This window comes from Vigna radiata, chromosome 10 (assembly GCF_000741045.1).
Source record: "Vigna radiata var. radiata cultivar VC1973A chromosome 10, Vradiata_ver6, whole genome shotgun sequence".
In the NCBI taxonomy this organism is placed as follows: domain Eukaryota; kingdom Viridiplantae; phylum Streptophyta; class Magnoliopsida; order Fabales; family Fabaceae; genus Vigna; species Vigna radiata.
In genome coordinates, this window is record NC_028360.1 from 11,194,509 (window position 1) to 11,210,176 (window position 15,668).

Below are 15,668 nucleotides of genomic sequence, written 5' to 3' on the forward strand. Positions count from 1 at the left end.
ATCGAAAACACAATGGGAACTTATACTTTGAAACAAAAACACATTTTCAGATCGAGTTATCATCAAACTGGCACTCGAAGCAAGAAGAGAAGAGATGGAAGGCGTAGTACACAGAACAGTGGAAGTAAATGGCATAAAAATGCATATTGCAGAGAAAGGAGAGGGTCCTGTGGTGTTGTTCCTCCATGGCTTTCCTGAACTCTGGTACTCATGGCGTCACCAGATTCTGACTCTTAGCTCTCGAGGGTATCACGCTGTTGCCCCAGATCTACGGGGCTACGGTGACACTGAGGCACCAGCTTCAATCAGCAGCTACACCTGCTTGCACATAGTGGGTGACATCGTTGCCCTTATAGACCTTCTGGGTGTTGACCAAGTCTTCCTTGTGGCTCATGACTGGGGAGCCCTCATAGGCTGGTACCTCTGCATGTTTCAGCCCCACAGAGTCAAGGCTTATGTTTGCCTCAGTGTGCCTCTCTGGCCTAGAAACCCAAAAGTGAAGCCCGTTGATGCCATGCGAGCCGTATACGGAGATGACTACTATGTCTGCAGATTCCAGGTTACTAAATTCTCTCTCATTTTCCTTGTTTAAACAAGAAAATGATTAAATCAGTTTTCTTTTTTTTTTTTCTGTGAAACTAAGGAAGGAGGTTGTGCAGATTAATGGCAGATGCATCGCAGTAACTAATTCTATTGAAAACTTGTGACAGAAACCAGGCGAAATGGAGGCTCAAATGGCTGAAGTTGGGACTGAGTATGTGTTGAAAAACATTCTGACGACTCGAAAACCTGGTCCTCCGATATTTCCCAAGGGAGAGTATGGAACTGGGTTCAATCCAGATATGACTGACTCCTTACCCTCTTGGCTCTCAGAAGATGATCTTGCCTATTATGTTTCCAAATATGAGAAAACGGGCTTCACAGGACCTTTGAACTATTACAGAAATGGGAACTCGTAGGATAATTGTTTGCCACAGTATATTCTAAATCAATGTTTATTTTTTTGGGGATAAGTTTTGGAAAACATGATTAGGATCTAATGATTAGAAAGAGAATTAATTAATTAACTGTATCTGTTTACAGAAATTGGGAGCTGACAGCACCGTGGATTGGAGTGAAAGTCCAAGTGCCGGTGAAGTTCATCACAGGTGAGTTAGACATGGTATACACCTCACTGAACATGAAGGAGTATATCCACGGTGGAGGTTTCAAACAAGATGTGCCAAATTTAGAAGAAGTGATTGTGCAGAAAGATGTAGCTCACTTCAACAATCAAGAAGCAGCAGAGGAAATCAGTAATTACATTTACGAGTTTATCAAGAAATTTTGATCTCATCCAAAAATGGCTTCAAAGTAGAATATTGTTGAAGGTGCTGTGTTTTTATTTAATGACTTTACGTACTGAGGAGCGAAGGTTATTTTTAATTATGCAGGAGATAATGCATACATAAGAAAAGCTATTTTTAATTATTAAATATGATTTTAGTGTTTGAATATAATAATGGCAAAACTCTTTATATCCTCTTTTCAATTCTCAGACTCACCAACTTAAGCTTACACTGATAGGTTCCCATCACCAAGATGCAATGAAAAATCGACTTTTCAATTCTGTTCCATCATGTCTCTGTTGGTGCTACCTGTATCAGCAATTTGTTATTCTATGCCGGCATGATTTTTAGGATATTCCTAAAATTTTGACATAGTCTACAAGGAACTGTGGTTTCCACTTTATATCTCAACTATTTATATATGTTTCGACTCTATGGTTTAAGGATCTTCACAAAACACTCTCTTTAGGTCTTTCTGAACTTTTTAGTCAACGTTTTTCTTCTCTTCCAAGCCATTTAAGTATATAGGTCAAAAGCAGTATTAGGCTTAAGTTTGTGATGGATTGAGAGTGATGGCAAATTTTAAATTTGTAATAAATGTAATAACTTATCTTCTTATCTTTGATTTCATTAATATGTTTGGAAATGGGTTTTAGATTAGTGAAATTTTAATTATTGTTCAATCATAGTTCATTACTTATTAAGTAAAGTTTAATATTGATTAGAAGTGATGTTTAAGGATAGTTATTGCTGGAAGTCCTTCGTTCGTCTCCTATTTTTCATGATCGTGTGGTTAGTATGCTACTTATCTGGATGGTATAATACGTGGTGACTAGGGATGTTAAAAAAATTCACGCTCACGGATATCTGCGGATAAAATCCGTGACGGATAGTTGATACCCGCGGATATTTACTATCCAAAACCCGCAGATAGAGGGTATTTTAATACCCGTTTATAAACAGGTTGAGTGCGGGTATTATACTATTCATACTCGCGAATATCCGCTACCCGCAAAAAATAAAAATAAAAATTTAATTTTTCTTTTATTAAGTTAATTTTAATTAAAATTAACATTAATTTATATTTTACAAGGTTAAATTTTATACTGATCGAAATTAATTGTCATTTATGGACAATTAACCGGTATTAATAAGTCAGTTGTCTTACTCTTTACAAAATATTATTGATTATTGGCTTTGATTGCCTAAAAATATATTGCACTAATTAATAGGTCAGATTTTAATAATTTATAAAAATATATCTTCATAAAATATACATTATTAATTATTGATTATTGGATTTGATTGTCTTGCCTAAAAATATATTGTACTAATGGTTAATCAATGGGCTTGCCTGCCACATGCTCTATAAATATACAATTGATGTCTACGTATAATCTTCCTCTTCTATCGTAGTGAAATTTAGACCTTTTTATATCTGGAGCGTCGGAGTGTTTTCTGCACATCAACAACCCATCGAAGTGGATGACATTCTCAAGAAAGATTGAAGATCAAAAGAGAACAAAGCACAAAAGGACGACTGACCATCGCACCAATTCAACCAAAACAAAAATTAAATTTTAATTCATATTTAATTTAATTTATATTATATTTTATATATTTTTTGTAATTCTATTTTAATTTTATTTTAATAATTTATAAAAATATATTTTTTTAAATATTTGTGGGTATCCGCGAATATCCACGAGTTTTAAAATATCCGCGGATATGTTTTAAGTGAGTATCCGTGCGGGTAGCGGATGAATTTTTTTTTGTCGGGTCGGATTACGGATAGACACTATTCATACCCAACCCGAACCATTTTATCCCTAGTGTTGACAGACATCAACCTATTCGACCAATCGTCCCTTCTTGATGATCTCATCCGGTTGATTTCATTTTATAATAGTATGATCATACATTACAATATAACAACTAATTTAAAAACTAAAACTAATTAATTATTATATTAGTTAAATTGTATTATAAACTAAAAATAGTTAGATCTAAAATAGTCTATATTATTAATAAAAATTTATTATTAATTTGTAAATTGATCTCTGACATTATTTATCAAGATTTAAGTTATTTAATATTATTAATTTTTATTATTAATCATATAATGATTTAGAATATAATAATAAACAATTAAAACTTTAATAATTAATATTAAAAATTAATTTAAACTCTCGTTTATAAATTAATTATAATTATTTTATATTAAGATAGTGCAGCTTTTTTATTGTGTTAAAAACAAATTTATCGATATTTATTGTACAAAACCCAACTATTTTACTCAGATTTTCAAAACCGGAAATCAGATTTTCAAATCTGATCCTAAGTTTTGAAGTAATTTTGTATTTTTTTTAAAAGAAAAATATCAACCAATCGGATGGTGCCACATCATAGTGTCAAATAGCTGAAGCAGAAGTTGTTATCCTAAATAGCCGTTACACTTTATGTATCTCATATTAATTATACGTAATTTACTGATTTTTTATATTCAAATTTATTAATTAAAGATATACGATTATGATAATTTAATTATAAAAAAAAAAAGCAACAATTTTCTTCATGAAGAATGAACTTGAAAAAATAATCTAATTTTAAATTCAAATAAACCAAATTATATATCTTCAAATTTTATTTTTAAAGATATGAATTTAAAAACAAATATTAAAATTAAATTATTCAGATTTAGATGTATAAAAGTATAAATTAATTTTTTTTCAGAAATATAAATTTGAGTTTAATTTTAACTTGGTGAAAATGAGTTTATTAATCATCCCTAATTTATTTATGATTTTACATAAAAAAAAATAGAATATGATAAAATACAACTTAATTTATTAAATCTTTTTCTTAACAACTATTTTGACTATTTTAAATATTCAAAATAGAATTTTAAATTAAACCTGTCAACAATAATATATAATTTAATTCAAATTAAGTTAGTATTATTAATTACAATTGGAGAAGTAAATGAAAAATATAAAATAATAAATATTGTAATAAATCACATTAAAAGCTTAATAATTTTAAACAAGATGTTAAGGTAATATTAAGACAATTACAAACAATTGATAACAGCATTATTGGCTCAAAAAGTTAATTCATTTCTAAAACTATAATCACCTTAAAGTCAATATACAACCACCACCACATAGAGACAAAACAAAACACATAATATTTTATTTTTCCTTATCTCCTAATGATAATATAAAAAATAAATTATAACATCATTTTACTAATTACTTGATAAATATAACTCAAATCCTTCTCAATATAGTAGACGCAGGAACACAAAAACGACCATAACCTTTTTTGACACTGCGCACGTGTCAAAATGTGATTGGGCGATTTCAAATTAAAAAACAAACTTTGATTTTTCTCTTCCAAATATACCCCTGCTTCAACTTTTTTAATTTGAAATCGTCCAATCACATCTTGACACGTGTGCAGTGTCAAAATAGTGTCAAAAAATGGTGTTAAAATATCATTGTCCTTGGAAAATAAAATTTTAACACCATTTTTTGACACCATTTTGACACTGCACACGTGTCAAAATGTGATTGGGCGATTTCAAATTAAAAAACAAACTTTGATTTTTCTCTTCCAAATATACCCCTGCTTCAACTTTTTTAATTTGAAATCGTCCAATCACATCTTGACATGTGTGCAGTATCAAAATAGTGTCAAAAAATAGTGTTAAAATATCATTGTCCTTTCCAAAAAAAATCCAAATTAAAGGACATACACAGTGCTAATTATGATTGGATGATAACATGGAAACCACAGACATGACATGACTTACCACTTAAAACAACTCAAACTCCTTTTCAGATTGAGTTAGCATCAAACTCACTCTCGCAGCAAGAAGATCAGAGATATGGAGGGCATTGCACACAGAACGGTGGAAGTGAATGGCATAAAAATGCATGTAGCAGAGAAAGGAGAGGGTCCTGTGGTGTTGTTCCTCCATGGCTTCCCTGAACTCTGGTACTCATGGCGCCACCAGATTCTGTCTATCAGCGCCAAAGGATACCGCGCTGTAGCACCAGACCTCCGTGGCTACGGTGACACAGAGGCACCAGCTTCAATCACCAGCTACACATGCTTTCACATAGTGGGTGATTTGGTTTCGCTTATAGACTCTCTGGGTGTCCAGCAAGTCTTCCTTGTGGCTCATGACTGGGGAGCCCTCATAGGTTGGTACCTCTGCGTGTTTCGCCCCGACAGAGTGAAGGCCTATGTCTGCCTCAGTGTCCCTTTCTTCGCAGATACCCCAACTTCAGAACCGTCGATGGCATGCGTGCTATGTACGGAGACGACTACTACATCTGCAGATTTCAGGTATATACTCATTCATGTTTTTCCCAACACTGTTTTTCATTTTACTTTTAAGCTCTTTTTCTTTTATCGATGTGAAGTGAAAGGAGAATTTAGTGGAGTAGTGTTAGATCTGATGGTAATTATTGTATTGAAAACTCGTGACAGAAACCAGGCGAAATAGAGGCTCAGATGGCTGAAGTTGGAACTGAGTATGTGTTGAAAAACATTCTGACAACTAGAAAACCTGGTCCTCCGATATTTCCCAAGGGAGAGTATGGAACTGGGTTCAATCCAGATATGCCGAATTCCTTACCCTCTTGGCTCACGGAAGATGATCTTGCCTATTACGTATCCAAATTTGAGAAAACAGGCTTCACAGGACCCTTGAACTATTACAGAAATTTGAACTTGTAATTAATCTATGGTTTTCTTTTGGGTTAAAATTTACCAGAACACAAGTAATTATTGAACTGTATTGTTGCTTACAGAAATTGGGAGCTGACAGCACCATGGAGTGGAGCAAAAGTCCAGGTGCCGGTAAAGTTCATCACAGGTGAGTTGGACATGGTGTACACCTCTGGCAACACGAAGGAGTATATCCACGGTGGAGGTTTCAAACATGATGTGCCAAATTTAGAAGAAGTGATTGTGCAGAAAGATGTAGCTCACTTCAACAATCAAGAATCGGCAGAAGAAATCGGTAATTACATATACGAGTTTATCAAGAAATTCTAATATGATCACAAAACGGCATCAAAATTGTTGAAGTTGTTTTGTTTTTATTTTATGACAATTTAGTACTGAGGAACTTGGGTTACTTTTAATTATGCAGGACATATTGCATAAATAAGAAAATGTATTTTGAAGTAAAGAATGTTGTAGTGTGTGACCATACCAGAGAGATTCAGCGTAAACAAAATCATCGCAAATTTTTCCTGATTATATATATGTTTATCTTAAGAAAAGCTAATTCTTTTCTTACATTTGAAAGCAAAGGGTTGTGCTTGGCCTTTTGAAAATTCTGCAGTTCATCTAATGTATCTTCGCATATCCCTTTGTTGTGCTATGTGGACTGTAGTTCTTGAAGAGGGTATATGTGAATTACTCGTACGTGCATAATAGTAGTGATTGTAATAAGAATTCTTGATCATAAACAAGGTCAAGTCCCATTGATTATAAAATGAAAAAACTAGAAAACTATCTTTTAAACAAGATGGAACTGATTTTGCAGGCAAACTATATGAGGTCGAGTGTCTTCTTAAAACAATCTTTCTACCACTCTTAAGCTATTTTTCTACTTGCTTGGATAGTACAATCTCCAACCGATCGAGTATACTGGTTAAAAATACTTTGATGCTTAAGTTAGTTCGGATTCAATCGGTTCAACAATTAATATTGTAATAATTGAAGTTTCAAAACTATATCTTTGATCTGTATTTATAGGTTTCTTTATGGACTTTTTGTTAGGGTCGGCCTAATCACACTCTAATTCTATTAAACTTTATTACTGACCTATTTAGATTAACTAGGTAATTAGTTGATTCAAATCGTCACCAAACAATCTCCTCTGAGCTAAGACGATCTGCATCCCTATTCATGACGACAAATTTGACTTCTAAATGACCCTCTATAATCTTCTAATGCATGTTGGGAATTCTTTTAGAATTCTTCCTTAACTGATTGTTTCTTTGGACGGTAGGGGTTCGGGTAGAACACTTCCTCAATTGTTTGTGTATGCTCCATCGGTAAGGATTCGGGTAGAACTCTTCCTTGGTCAATTAGTTAATAGATGTGACAAAGGTTCAACGAGTAAACTCGTCCTTAACCGACCAATTCAAGAAGCATTGTTCGAGAATATAGATTGATACAAGTGCTTGGACAACTTTTGATTTTGTTAATTTGGTCGCCTCTTTAAAACCTTTTCAGCCAAAATTTTCCTTATGGAAAAATGTCACTGCAAAGGATGCGTCATAATCGGATAGTGTATGGCAACATCTAGGTTAAGTTTGTTGCAAACTGAGCAGATGGTCGCAAAGCTATTTATGGAGTTAGTTGGCAACTTAAAGAACAAAACCAAGGCTTTCCCTTTTAAAGAGGTGGAGAAAACTCGACACCGACTGGTATCACTTGGAGAATATAGTGTCATCTAATTCATGAAAGGACAATGATATTTTGACAACACTTTTTGACAACTTTTTTTATAACGGGACACGTGTCATCATTTTATTGGTCTATTTGAATTTATGTTTAAAAAATATTTAAAACGGACCAATCATAAGGTGCCACATATGCGTTGTCAAAAAGTTGTTAAAAAAGTATTGTTAAAAGAAGTTTTTCCTTCATGAAAATCTAGATATGCTCGTTTAGGTTTTATAGATCTATCATACTTGTTAAACAATGACATCCTCTAATTATTGGGTAAAGGGATCTCATTGGTCAACAAATGGCAACATATTGATCGTATGGCATAAGGCCTTTATCGCCATTCTCCTATTGAATGATCTCGTTCTCTTTCCTCTGTATCTCCTACCTTTACCGGTAATTGAATCTCCAACTAATTCAATGTATTTGTTAAAGATATTTAGATTAATTAATATTATAATAAATACGTTATAAAAGTTCCAATTACCATATAACTTTTATTTATAGATTTCTCTATATAAATTTCTAATTAGGATATATATATATATATATATATATATATATATATATATATATAATTCAAACGCCTAAAAACAAAACAACAAGACGGTACACATGGATCAAAATAAACACCTACCACAATTGACAAAACAAAGGCATCATAAAACACTTCCTTAAACGATTTACGGTGTTCACTCGTTTTATGTCAAAACAATTTTCCATTAATAGCTAGCTTGCAAAATCTACAAATAAATTGTTTTGAGAAAACGATTGTGGCAGAGGGGTGCACCATTAAAAAGGGTAGCCCACCCTAGCGAAGGATCAAAAAGGTCACGAGAAATGACTGGGTTTTCAATTCATCAAATGGGTAAATACACGTTAATGCAAAATATGGGGCCAAGAACGATGTCCATAANTGAATTCTTATAAGACAAATATGAGAAAAACAGTCACCAGAGCCTATAACAAAAAGTTGAATTTCAGAACACTATTAAAAAATAGAAAGCTATCTTCTTAAACTCTAAATCCTCTGCTGTTCCTTCTTCCTCTTGCCTTCTCAAACTTTCTTCCCTTAGACCGAACATAGGGTTTGGTATGGCTGTGTGGCACACCAGGAGCAGGACCAAAATGTTTCACAGCTTCCCGAGCATTCTTTGGGCCTCTTAAAAGGACCTGCATTCAAGTACATACATGTATGATTTTCCATTGGATATAATTCATGCAATTAAACTCAACACTGGCAACCACAGACAACACTAAAGAGTATAAACAATAAGCTATAGAAATTCTGTTCAACACAATGTGTTCGCAAGAACCAAATAGTATTTTAATTAACACAACTAAAGTGGTAAGATATAGAAATTCACTCAAAAAACAACAAAAGCCAACATACCGTATTCTGTCCCAAAGGAGCCCTAAGGGCAAGTTGATCAAATGTCAAGCATTCACCACCTGCCTTCTCTATTCTTGCACGTGCCCTCTCTGTAAACCTGAGTGCTGTAATTTTCAATGGCGGAACTTCATATACTCTGATATCATCAGTTACAGTCCCCACTATAACAGCAATTTTATCTTCCTACATTCCAAGAAAATAAAACATTAAAGATACAGATATTAATTAACCGATATGAGAAACAACTACACCAGTACAAAAAGATGCAAAAGTATGAGATACAGATACATACCTTCCCTTTTGTATACTTAATCAACCTCGACAACGAAATTGGAGGCTTGTTCACCTTACTCATGAACAAGCGCTTGAGTATCACAGCATTGAAATTGCTGCCAGTTCTCCGAACAAGGAATCGATACAGCTGCCAAAGTAACATTTAATCAGAATCTCTCCATGCATAAGTAGTAAACATAAACAGCTTCTTATTTGAATGCAAAATTATTCATAGCAAAGAAATCATTGCTTCTTATCCTAGTAATAAGGCTAGAACAATCTTAACATACTTCAAACAATGATAAGAAAAAATTAGTTCCCTCAGTACAATAGAAGTAATAATCAAATTATATCAGCATTAGCATGGTAAAATAGAAAGCATCATTGGGAACCTAAAATGCGTGGACGTGCAATGACAATATCGTACACAAAAATTAGACTACCTCCACGTAGGGAAAAAATTGAAGCTTTGACAGCAGTACAAACAATGAGACGCTAAACTATTTAAAATAGGTGTGTGCACAAGGGACCTTTCATTGATGACACCATTCAACATTCGAATTGAAATACTTCAAAGAATGAGAGAAAAGTGTGCAGAGGCTCAGACAAATGTGGAAAAGGCATATTCCCAGACCTTTCAAATGGAGAAGGGTCTCATAATGAGCTGGGATTCACATTTATCATCATCGTCGTGAAAAACGAAAACAAACATCGGATCTAGGAGATCATATTCATAAAAAACATCGGATGGTAATATCGAAGAGAGAGAAACCTTGACAAGTAGTTTGAGGTATATGTCGTTGGACTTGGGTGCTGTTCTTTTGGTCTTCTTGCTCTTACCCCCAGCCTTAAGATCGATCCCCTGCGTACCATAGGCAAATATAAATGCATAAAACGTTGTTGAATATAACCTTAACACTGATTACAGCCACGTTCATAGGAACAAAACAGAGACGAGGAAGAAAACAGCATACCATTGCCGCTTTGGATGTTGGAACAGCACACACCTGTGAATCGTAATGTCTCAGACTTAGCAGGGAGTCTACAATGAAGTTATGTATGCTAGGGTTTTTACTAATGGATATGGGCCTGGTGATTCTGGTTTGGGCTTGGTGGCTTAAGAGGCAAACAAAGGCCCAAAACTAGATATCGAATCTACTTTTCACTTTATTTATCGATTTTTAATTTAAAACTGTGAAATTATACTTTTTCACATCATATTTATCTCTCTTTTTTTCTATTTTAATAAATTTCGCCTAAACTGGAACATGAGAAGTTGAAAATTGGAACTTAAACTGATTTCGAATCGTACCTTAAAATAACTTATTTCGATTATAACATTTTTTTAAAATAAAAGTTTTGTGTAAAGATTACTTTCTAAGTAAATAATTACTTTAAATTATTGTTCCTTGGTGAACGATATAAGTTGTATTATATGGCAAAATGATCAAACTCGTATTTTTTTATATTTTTTATTGGAAAATGATGTTTTAATACATTTTTTGATACCATTTTGACATTGCACATGTGTCAAAATGTGATTGGACAATTTCAAATTAAAAAAGTTGAGGTAGGAATATATTTGAAAGAGAAAAACTAAAGTTTATTTTTTTAATTTGAAATCGTTCAACCACATTTTGACATATGTGCAGTCTCAAAATAGTGTAAAAAAGGTGTTAAAATATTATTTTCCTTTTTTATTTGTTATTTTTTTGCCTTTTGGATAGTTGTGACAAAGAAAATGGATATGGCTGACTCGTGTGTTCAGGGGCTCACGAGTTTTAAGAAAACATAGGTTTAGTAAAAGAATAAAACCTAACAGCTTCCCTGGTGAAGTTGAGAAAGACGATGACAAACTTATCCATTTGAAGAAAAAATAAGACCTACGAATAAGACATATGTTTGTTAATTAAGATATGGTGATAATCATCATGAACATCTTGTTGGTTGGATACCATGTTAGGAAATGTTTACAAAATGGAAATGAATGCTTAATTATAATATTTAAAATGCACTTTTTTTTATTATCAAGAAAACCTTGTAAAATTAAAAATAAATATTTAGTGATAATCACTCTAGAAGTCCCGTACTAGAGTAGTTATGAAGGAAAGAAATAATATTTTGTATTTGCAAAACAAGAATAATTAAAATTTATCAAAATACATTTTTTTATGAAAAAACCATGTAAGAAAACTCATAAAACCACCATTACTGGGATTTTTATAAAAATTGTTTAATAATTCCGTATTATTAATATTATTATGATGCAAATTATTGTTATTATTATGTAATAATAGAAAGAGAAAAAGGATTAGAGCAATGTGCGGATGGCGTGTAGAGGGGATTGCGGCGAAGTCCAAAGAGAAGGTTGGAACATAGGAGCTGGCGAATGGCGAACGGCGATTCCGATATTTGACCAACACGGAGACAACCAACGAAAGAGAGACACGTGGAAGAGGGAGAGTTGACCAGCGGATGATATTCTTACGCGCCATTTGGTCCCCTGCGTTGAAGGTTTCAACCGAATAAAGAGTAGATTTTTAGACCAAAACCCAAAATTTGCAAATATTATAGTTGAACCCAGCCACCTCACCTTGGGAGTTGAGTTGAATATCCCAAAATAATAATTAATTAATTAATGTTTAGGGGAATAAAAGGAATCCATCCATCGATCTTGTGATGAATTGACGAGAGATCGTTGATTTAAAGGAAGAAGAAGATGATATAAAAGCTGAAAAGGGTGTTTGTGTTTGTTTGTGTGTGTTTTTCGGTTGGGCGATCTTGTCCATATATCGAAAATTCCCATCCCACAGCTAAATTTTCTTTATTTATCATCTTCCTCTCCCGTCTTTGGCTCGACAATCCATCCAAAAGAGGGTTCTTGTGTTGTGTTGTGTTGTGATAGGAAGAGGGAAGAGGGAAGATGATGATGACAACAATGGAGGGGATGATGGACAAGGCCGTCTTGGATGACGTCATTCGGAGGCTTCTCGAAGGGAAAGGAGGCAAACAGGTTCAGCTCTCTGAGTCCGAGATCCGTCAACTCTGCGTCAATGCCCGACAAATCTTCCTCTCTCAGCCAATTCTTCTCGAGCTCCGTGCCCCCATCCGCATCGGCGGTTAGCCACCCTTTTCCATTCCTCTTCAAATTTCTAACCTTTTTCCCTTCAGCATCTCCTCTGTCTGCCAAATCTTATGGAGATTTCATTTCCTTCCAAACCACCATTTTTTTTTTTTGGTTTTATTTACTACATGTATTAACAATCTGCAGGAGTTGTCTGATTTTGTTTGGAAGGTGAAGGAAAATTCCTCCAATTTTGAAAAAAAAAAATGGATCTTTGGATTTTCGGATTTTGAACATGTCTGTCTGTCTGTCTGTCAAGGACGATAATTAATGATACAATGATGTTTTCTGTGTTTGTTCGACGAATTATTAAATGAAAATTGACAGGAAGAAAGAGATATTTGCTCGGAATTGTTCACTGCAGCTGTATTTTGTATTACTTTCGCTCGAATGTCATGTCTTAACATTTGATGCATTTCTTCCGAATACTTCCTTCCCTGTATCTCCGATACTTTGGGAGAAAATAATCCTTTAAAGATCCATCTTTTGCAGTCTGGTGTGGAAAACGGATTTGGTTCTTCTAAAATGATAAGAGTATATTAGTCTAGCAATAAGCATTAATTAAGAAATCAATGGTTGGAATTGTATTTAACTTCAAATTTTATCGCAGTTACATTCGTATTTATTTAATTTTGTTACAGTTCTGGACCTAAATTTTCTTAATCAATAAGGACTTTATTCTTAAGAGAGGTGAAATCCGGTAATAGGTAAGCAATTGTGGAATTTTCTGAATCCCCTGTTGCTCATGTAGGTGATATACATGGTCAGTACCAGGACTTACTGAGGCTTTTTGAATATGGTGGCTTCCCTCCTGCGGCAAACTACTTGTTTCTGGGAGATTATGTGGACAGAGGGAAGCAAAGTTTGGAGACTATTTGTTTGCTTTTGGCCTACAAAATAAGATATCCAGACAAAATTTTTCTCTTGAGGGGAAACCATGAAGAAGCAAAGATTAACCGTATATATGGTTTTTATGATGAATGTAAAAGGAGGTTCAATGTACGGTTATGGAAGATATTCACCGACTGCTTTAACTGTTTGCCGGTGGCTGCTCTCATTGATGAGAAAATACTTTGTATGCATGGGGGACTCTCTCCAGAATTAGAAAATTTAGATCTGATAAGAGAGATTCAAAGGCCTACTGAAATTCCAGATAGTGGTCTCCTTTGTGATCTGCTTTGGTCTGATCCTGATGCCAGCATTGAGGGTTGGGCGGATAGTGACCGAGGCGTTTCATGTACCTTTGGACCTGATGTACTTATGGAGTTTTTGGATAAAAATGACCTTGATCTTGTTTGCAGAGGGCATCAGGTAAACCACCTCTTACTTCATATCAGCAGACTGAACTAGTTATACAATTGAAGTTGTGAGTACAAATTTCTGTTGTTCTTATAAGCCTAATTCTGGTTTATTGTTGGCTCTTACCTTCTGCTAATGAAAAGTATACTAAGAACACATTTTCAACATACTCTCTCATTGACAGAAAATTTATTGGAAAACACCTAATTTAGTGATCTTTTTTATTCATAAGTGACTAATGCCTAAGTACACTTACCTTATTTGGCATGCATATTGTATCTAGATCAAGCTGTGTCCAGCTGTTACAGGCATTCATCCTTGCTCCTTTATTTCAATCTTTGTCTTATTTGTGTTACTTATTCCAGATTCTTCTGATCAAGGTCTAATTTTTTTTCGATAGGTTGTGGAGGATGGATATGAATTCTTTGCTAAAAGAAGATTAGTCACGATATTTTCTGCTCCGAATTATGGTGGAGAATTTGACAATGCTGGTGCATTGTTAAGCGTTGATGATTCTCTTGTATGTTCCTTTGAGATATTGAAACCCGCTGATAGAGCATCAGGAAGTAGTTCTTCGAAAATGAATTTTAAGAAGGTAAAGTTTGAACTATATCTGCTGTATTGTTTTGTAGTGTTGTGTTATTTTGAAGGTTTGTGCATCATACTGGTATCTGATGCAACAACTTTTTTCAGCAGCCACCCAAACTGGGAAAGATCTAGTAATTGGCAAAGATTTTCGGTTCAAATAGGAATCCAATCCAGCTAACTCAACTCGTACGGAGTTGGAATTGTCAAGTAGGAGTTTGGCATGCGAGAGCCTTATTGATTACAGATTGCCAATGATAGTATATTGTAAACTGAACCACCCAGGCATTCTTCTGTGCAGAGGCAGATATTATTGCTTTATACACCAGCTGCTTGCTTGTGATTGGCAAAATTAGCATGTAATTTGTGAATGCAAAGAGATTTCTGTTACCAAATGCGTAAATTTCTATGCCATTTATCTCAATGACTTCTCGGGAATGTTGTTTTTGGTAGACTTCTGTTCGTGAGGCTTAACTTAAGCTGTTGCTATGCCACTGATAAAAATACTTAAACAAATCTTAATTTTCTGTGCTACCTATGGCGATAGCTGAATTATGTGAAACCTGTTCCTTTTTCTTGGACGATTCTGCTCTGCTGATGCTTCTGTTCTGCAACTGCGTCTCAAAGTTTCTTTATGTAGTATCTATCTCCTTAACTCCCTTTTCTTATTCATCGTACCGTGTCTGTCTCTCAAGAAGTAACGAATTTGTTGATTAAGCTTTACTTGTAGTTAGAATAGAATCATTCAAGGTCAAGTAAACCAAGAAAATAAGCTCGTTGGTGAAACACGATAAGAACACCTTCAACTCCTTTGCTTACAACTTCAGTTCTTGGGAAGTTTTGTAGTTGCAGATTTACGTTTTGTGTTGATTGAATTCTTGGCTTGGGAACTTTACAGGAGGTAAAGAATTATCTTCTGTAACAAAGAAAGAAAGTAGGATACAACATCAATGTATGTAACAGATGCAAGAAAAAATCGCTTACAAGTTATAAGTTAAAATTTTCGAATGTAGTTTTTTTCTTTAGAAACAGAAACGTGACCACACTCTGTAGATCGTAAACAAATACTATAAATGTATTCTGTAAAAAAACAAATTTTAGAAAACATATTATTTTTTAAAACAATGAACATGCAAAGCCTACATGTTTTAACGTTTTAAAGAAATGCACAGCCACTCATTAATTTAAAGGA

General features: G+C 34.0%; 3 protein-coding genes and 1 pseudogene across 4 annotated transcripts; 3 read left to right on the plus strand and 1 right to left on the minus strand.

Annotated features, from left to right (window-relative positions):
- Positions 1-1,475, plus strand: LOC106775415 (epoxide hydrolase A-like). The gene is made up of 3 exons (XM_014662539.2): positions 1-559; positions 711-955; positions 1,084-1,475. Exons 1-3 carry the CDS (start codon positions 95-97, stop codon positions 1,328-1,330), a joined length of 957 nt encoding a protein of 318 aa, XP_014518025.1. The 5' UTR covers positions 1-94; the 3' UTR covers positions 1,331-1,475.
- A 3,675-nt stretch (positions 1,476-5,150) lies between these two features.
- Positions 5,151-6,689, plus strand: LOC106775416 (annotated as a pseudogene).
- Positions 6,690-8,633: 1,944 nt separating this feature from the next.
- Positions 8,634-10,576, minus strand: LOC106775122 (60S ribosomal protein L18-3). Its single transcript, XM_014662183.2, has 5 exons — positions 10,443-10,576; positions 10,241-10,330; positions 9,488-9,616; positions 9,196-9,378; positions 8,634-8,975 (listed from the first exon to the last, which is right to left on the minus strand). Exons 1-5 carry the CDS (start codon positions 10,443-10,445, stop codon positions 8,817-8,819), a joined length of 564 nt encoding a protein of 187 aa, XP_014517669.1. The 5' UTR covers positions 10,446-10,576; the 3' UTR covers positions 8,634-8,816.
- A 1,287-nt stretch (positions 10,577-11,863) lies between these two features.
- On the plus strand, positions 11,864-15,058 carry LOC106775729 (serine/threonine-protein phosphatase PP1). 2 transcript variants are annotated; one of them, XM_014662885.2, is made up of 4 exons: positions 11,864-12,587; positions 13,344-13,903; positions 14,292-14,486; positions 14,585-15,058. In XM_014662885.2, the coding sequence occupies exons 1-4, from the start codon at positions 12,392-12,394 to the stop codon at positions 14,609-14,611; spliced, it is 978 nt and encodes a 325-aa protein (XP_014518371.1). In that variant the 5' UTR covers positions 11,864-12,391; the 3' UTR covers positions 14,612-15,058. The 2 variants fall into 2 exon arrangements, with proteins under 2 accessions (XP_014518371.1, XP_014518372.1); XM_014662886.2 differs by having other exon boundaries at positions 11,867-12,587; positions 14,588-15,058.
- The last annotated feature ends 610 nt before the right edge of the window (positions 15,059-15,668 follow it).

Bases quoted from the DNA above. Each gene is read 5' to 3' on its own strand.
- LOC106775415 (XM_014662539.2), top strand. From the start codon at position 95: ATGGAAGGCGTAGTACACAGAACAGTGGAAGTAAATGGCATAAAAATG. The intron at 560-710 runs GTTACTAAATTC...AACTTGTGACAG, and splicing joins ACTATGTCTGCAGATTCCAG to AAACCAGGCGAAATGGAGGC. The intron at 956-1,083 runs GTAGGATAATTG...ATCTGTTTACAG, and splicing joins TATTACAGAAATGGGAACTC to AAATTGGGAGCTGACAGCAC.
- LOC106775122 (XM_014662183.2), bottom strand. The intron at 9,617-10,240 runs GTTTCTCTCTCT...TTACTTTGGCAG, and splicing joins ACCTCAAACTACTTGTCAAG to CTGTATCGATTCCTTGTTCG. The intron at 9,379-9,487 runs GTATGTATCTGT...CTTGGAATGTAG, and splicing joins TTAAGTATACAAAAGGGAAG to GAAGATAAAATTGCTGTTAT.
- LOC106775729 (XM_014662885.2), top strand. From the start codon at position 12,392: ATGATGATGACAACAATGGAGGGGATGATGGACAAGGCCGTCTTGGAT. The intron at 12,588-13,343 runs GTTAGCCACCCT...TTGCTCATGTAG, and splicing joins TGCCCCCATCCGCATCGGCG to GTGATATACATGGTCAGTAC. The intron at 14,487-14,584 runs GTAAAGTTTGAA...AACTTTTTTCAG, and splicing joins CGAAAATGAATTTTAAGAAG to CAGCCACCCAAACTGGGAAA.